Source organism: Prunus dulcis, chromosome 8, assembly GCF_902201215.1.
Source record: "Prunus dulcis chromosome 8, ALMONDv2, whole genome shotgun sequence".
Classification (NCBI taxonomy): domain Eukaryota; kingdom Viridiplantae; phylum Streptophyta; class Magnoliopsida; order Rosales; family Rosaceae; genus Prunus; species Prunus dulcis.
This window is the reverse complement of record NC_047657.1, coordinates 10530308-10536307: the sequence shown is the minus strand read 5'-3', so window position 1 is coordinate 10536307 and position 6000 is coordinate 10530308. Positions and strand designations below refer to the sequence as shown.

Below are 6000 nucleotides of genomic sequence, written 5' to 3'. Positions count from 1 at the left end.
CATCATGTCCCTTCAGTTTGGTTGTTTAATTTTTCCATATATAGTACTTAATTTTGTCAAATTTACAATATGAGATTTTACATCTTCCTATCGTTCCTTGGACGTCTAAGTCCCCAGTGCGACAGATCTAAAGCTTCTGATATTCAAGTTTAGAATTCCTTTCACGGACCATTATAAAATTTTCTCTGACTGCGTCGGAATCTGATCATAACAAAATGGATATTCTTAACAGGCCTCACCTTACATATCAAAGGATATAAGTACATATTTACAAGCTCCTAAGTATGAATCCAAATATATCAACAAAATCTATAAGATAATGGAAAAAAAAAAAAATTATAGAAAATATTATATGCACATTCAAGGCTTGTAATATCTTTTCTATATACTAATGGAGAATCATGATAAGAAGTCAAAATGGCCTCAGGAAGTACCTCCTGTGCCAAAACATAATAATCTCCACTTCCATATCTCCCTTCATTTCTATCCATGGCATGCTTGGATTGGATATTGAACATTATCAGATGCAGCTGCACGGGAAGGGAAACAATCTTTCTATCGAGCTGATCGGTTTTCCTGCAGCTTATAGAACAGAAAAATGAGGAAGCTGAAAATGAAGAACATGTTAACGTGATCTAGATGTTGAAGAAATAATACATTGGCAAGTAGGATGCCAAAAAATATGATATAAATGTGATCTTGATGTTGAAGATATAACACATCTGCAATGCATCTACAAAACACCAGTCTCTCTACATTTATTGAAAAATTTATATGCTACCAGTCCCATCATCAGACCAAGTGCCACCTCTCCTCCTTAATAGAAGACAGGTTTTGAGATCAAACCATGCAAAGGCAGAAATTTGTGGAGAGGGCAACTCTTTAATATATGACTCAAAATTTATGCAAAGTCATAATACTAGTGATCGACCAGACCAAGAAAACTCTAAGTGGGACAGAAACATACATGATAAGAAAGGACTTACAGAACGATAAGGGAAGTCATCTGCCTCAAGCATATGAACAATCTGCCCCATTTTTGGTCGCTTGTTGACATCTAAATCTATACAGCGGAGACAAACCAGCAATGCACGCTTCATAGCTCTTGGAGAGGGCTGAACTTCTATCAGAGGATCTACAACCTCCTCTCCACGGCGACTTTGGATCATTCCTTTAAACCAATCAACCAGGTTCATCTGATATACACCAACTGAAACAGTTAGGACATTGTTGCAGTGCTTCTAGGAAACAGAGAACGAAAACTTGGCTTTACCTCTCCAGCTGGTCTGGAATAGTCAATTGGGCTTCTTCCTGTAATTATCTCCATGAGTAGAATTCCAAAGCTATATACATCACTCCACTCGTTCAGCATACCTGTGCTTGCATACTCTGGAGATACATATCTACAGAAAATTAAAGTGAAGAATCAGTGCTACAACATAGTAGAGATACCATCCAGGTAATGTATCATTGAAATATCTTCAGAATTCAAGAAAGAACTAACCCAAATGTCCCCATTACACGTGTAGTCACGTAGCTTGACTCAGGTGCTAAGAGCTTAGCCAGGCCAAAATCTGATACTTTTGGGTTCCATTTTCTATCCAGAAGAATGTTGCTGGATTTTATATCACGGTGCACCACCTTGGGTTCTAACCCTTCATGCAAGTAGGCCAGCCTGTTAGAAAAACAAGAATAGGTTTATAGTGATGAAGGATAATAACTTTTCATAGCCAAAGTAAGGAGATCGTGAGAATGACAAAAGCAGTGCAATATATTACAATATGTTACAGATCCTGTCATACTGAAACATATAAATTAATCGTTAAATACAAGCAAAATGAACAAGAAGAATACAGAATTATCTCACCCTTTTGCTGTCCCAACAGCTATTTTCATCCGAATATCCCAGGTCAGAGGGCTGACAGGCCCAACATCACCATGCAACCATTGCTCCAAATTGCCATTGTCAATGTATTCATATACAAGCATCCTGGCAGAGCAGTAAAAGTCCCCGTGGACATGTTAATTAGAGGAAGAAACAGGTTAATCTGAATTCACCTAAAAGATATGACAATAGAGTTACCTTTGAGCACCTTCAGCACAATAGCCAATTAGACCCACCAAGTTCTTATGCTTTACTTTACCAATGGCTTCCACTTCCACCTTAAACTCTGTCTCTGCCTGACCCCTATATGTAAGATGACAAGCAGCAATTAAATTTTGAGTTAACAGAAATGTTATACAAAGGCCAAGTTCAAATCTGAAAATTTGCATTCATGGCAAACAAGCAACTGCACTGCATATAATTTCACTTCACAGGAAATATTTTCAACATCCATCATGGAGCCACGGCATTGTTTATGTTTTTGCTCCTATTGTTTCTGGTATGGTATTGTAATATATTTAATATTAAAATGGGAATGTAATATTTGGTCAATCAAAAGTAGAAAATCAATGATGAAAAGTGAAAACAAGCTCTGAAGATTAGACATCACAATGAGGCATGAAGAAAGCACAAAGTTGAAATTGAATATAGTAGAGATATTAAAAATAAAAAGAACGAAGAATAAAAGTGATAAAAGCGCAAAGTAATTTTCTTTTCCTCGTACAGCGGAACAAAGGGAGGCTCTTTTTCTTTTTAATCAAAAGAAAAGCAGGTCACTGAGTGTACAAACAGTAATTACTATATTAGTTATTGATTCAGTGAAGCAAATGAGGTTTAGTCTGGTGGAAAAGGGTCATGACTTGCAGACCTTCCTCTCATAATTTAGACTATTGCTTGTATTCCAAAAAAAAAAAAAAAAAATACTAACATGAATAATTTATACAGTTTTTTTAACCAAAAGAATAATTATACAGTTCAAAATGTACACCGGTGATTATTATTATTAATTTATAAGAAAACTAAAGTGAATACTGCTACAGTTAACAATGTGTATACATATATTACATGCAAAACGTCTATATTGTGATGTTGCATACCAAATTAATGATACGGATTAACTATAAATTCCATTTTGTAGAAGCGAGTCTAAAGTCAAATTTCATATTATTAATTTCATTATACAACCAATTAGTTATTGATTTAGAGATTCTTTTCTTCCTAACATTGAAAGAAATCTCAAGTTGGAATTCTCTCACCCTTCACCATTGACCAAAACTCTCATGGAGTGACGCTAGTTGAATAAAAAAGCATACCAAAATATGGGACGTTTAGTTACAAGTAACTATTCAAAAGAAATGGAATGATTTTCATTCCCGACTTCCCCTACATATAATTATACAGATTAATAACAATTAATAATGTGCACTTCGCAGTGATTTTGTTTTTGTTTTTTTGTATTAAGACAAAGTTTTAACGTAGCTTCTAGATTCCCCACCGGCCTACCTTCATGCCACTTGAGCTTTGAGAATTGAATAAAAAATATACATCTATAAACAAACATTATTAGCTGTTGACTGAAAAATACATTATTAACCACACAGCTTGGAAAGACCCTTGGATCTAGTATGAACGAGAAACATGTTAACCAAAAATAAACAAAAAACATGTAAATTATTTTCCTCAACCATTCCTATGTATTTTTGGACCGAAAATATTTCGATGAAAAAAAAACAAAAAACAAAACAAAACAAAACAAAAATGGGCAAGATTTGAAATTGAGTAAAAAGACGCGTACTTGTTGTTGAGAAGGTTCTTGACCGCCACGACAGAGCCGTCCTGCAAAATTCCTCTGAAGACGACGCCGTATCCTCCTTCTCCAATCACATTCTCCGGAGAAAATCCACGCGTCGCAATCTCCAGCTCTTTCAAGCTATACCACCGGCCCCACCCGATGTTCTGCGGACCCGACCCGTCACTTTCCAACCCGCTCCGCTTCCCTTTCCCTCTTTCGATATCCACAATCTCCATCTCCTCCTCCACCTCCTTCACATTTTCATTTCCGATTTTGCCCTCGCCAATATCGAGGACGGCGCGCGGGCTAGGAGATTTGATCTCGGCGATCTCTTTGGAGACAAGCGGGATTGAGCCGGAGCTGTGCTTGACGCGCATCTTGCGCTTTCGCGAGGCTCGGGTCGTACGGACACAGAGGAAGATGAGGAGGGCGGCCGCGAGGAGGCAGAGGACGAGGATAGCAATGACGGCGTAGAGTTTGAGGCTGAGGAATGGGGTTGTGGAAGTGAGCTTGTGGGAGAGGGAGGTGTTGGATGTCTGAGTGGTCTCGCCGGATACCGTCATTGTTTCCGGCGAGCGAGGTCGGTGGAGAGTTTGAGCTGAGAATTTCTAAAGAGAGAGAGAGAGAGAGAGAGAGAGAGAGAGAGAGAGAGAGATGGTGGGAGTGTCTGTTTGGTTGATGAGTAAATAACTTGAAGTTAAAGTTCAGTCAGCAATTTAGACTGTTAGAGGATTTTGCAGAGAGAGATGGCGAAGGAGAAAAGAGTGCGGTTTCAACGGACACAAAAGCGAAAGGCAAAAGTTGAAGTGAAGGAAAGAACAGAAAAAAATAGGAAAAAAAATGGAAAAGAAAAAGGGAAGTTGTAAGATTATGGGTTTGATATTTGAGATTATTACAGAACTGCCAGTCTAGAGTGTACAGCCAGGCAAAATCGCAGCAGCCCTTTTTTATTTATTTAATCCATTTCACAATTATATAGTTTATGAAATTAGTGTCTAGAACAAAGTGATATCTAAGAACCGTTAGATTTTTTTGTTGAAAAGAAATTGTATTCAACAAATATCATAAAATGTGTCCAATATCAATAGATAATTAGAATAGTTAATTCACAACTCAAACACGACGAAAAAGAATCTAAAAATAAAATAAAAACAACGAGAAAATAAATACAAATGAGAATTCATGCCAACGGAATCTAACCTAATGAAAAAGAATCTTGACTTTCAAACCATTAATTTCATATTCGAATTCCCATAACAACTTAACAGTGTGTTCTAAAGTTCAAATCCACACCGTCCTGAAAAACCCACCCTAACCCAATTATAAACTTTCACAGCTGCAATTATACTTGAGTGGATATCAATCAATATGCATATATATATAATAAGATAATTATTTAAACAGATGCACATGGCAAGCACAACACGAACAACTACTTCGATTTATTTTGCTGGATATGTTTAGCAAGAAATATTATTTGAGAGAAGGTAACATCTCTTTGTCAGCTCTCTCTTTAGTTTGAAACCAAATATTCCAAATTTCACTAATTTATTATAGGATATAGATCATGACGCATGAACAGTGAAACCCTTTTCGTGGTACATAATCTATTATAAGAAATTAATTTTCTTTTGAACCGAAATTTGTCCTAAGTGGGTTGAGGTTTGGACGTGACTGTCTAATGTTGGCTCACGACCTAATCCGTTGTTGTAACCCTTGGATACCCTTTGCTAATAGGAATTTGATAAGAACGTGCATGGGAAGAGTACTAATATAAGTGAAGAAAAAGAGGATGACTAGTTAGTTAGAGAAATCTTCTTTGAAATTTCAAAGTAATGAAATTCTCTAATGACGTATAGTTGTGAAATGTAGGTGTCAGTATATCAACACTTCATACTGATTAACTGTATTGTTAATGGGCTAATTTAGTGAAAAAGAACCTTGACTTGCAGATGAGTGACCTCATGTTCGAACTCTCATAGCACATTGGTAGTTTGTGTGTGAAAAAACCAACCAACTGTATTATGCCGATCGACCAACACTCGGTTCCTGCAACTATTTTACAATACTCATCCCATTTTGATTGTAAAAAACATGATGAATGACCATTTGTGAAGTGAAAAATATCAAGAAAGAGTGATTGAACACTACTAGAAAAATGCTCAAAAGACTCTGAGTGTTAGCAGTCCCTTCTATTTTATTTGGTACGGAAGAAGAACTTGGATCTAAAACGACCAATTATTTTGATGCAAATTTGGATTAGACTCATAAATTGGGCATGGAAGAAAACAATTTGTACCAAAGGGCTTGTTGTAAATGTTGT

At 36.5% G+C, this 6000-nt stretch overlaps 1 protein-coding gene across 2 annotated transcripts; it reads right to left on the bottom strand.

Annotated features, from left to right (window-relative positions):
• Nucleotides 1-212: 212 nt before the first annotated feature.
• Nucleotides 213-4501, bottom strand: LOC117636491 (probable receptor-like serine/threonine-protein kinase At4g34500). 2 transcript variants are annotated; one of them, XM_034371005.1, is made up of 7 exons: nt 3681-4501; nt 2084-2188; nt 1868-1990; nt 1505-1675; nt 1274-1403; nt 987-1196; nt 213-582 (listed from the first exon to the last, which is right to left on the bottom strand). In XM_034371005.1, the coding sequence occupies exons 1-7, from the start codon at nt 4238-4240 to the stop codon at nt 556-558; spliced, it is 1326 nt and encodes a 441-aa protein (XP_034226896.1). In that variant the 5' UTR covers nt 4241-4501; the 3' UTR covers nt 213-555. The 2 variants fall into 2 exon arrangements, with proteins under 2 accessions (XP_034226896.1, XP_034226897.1); XM_034371006.1 differs by having other exon boundaries at nt 213-576; nt 3681-4500.
• Between the last annotated feature and the right edge of the window lie 1499 nt (nt 4502-6000).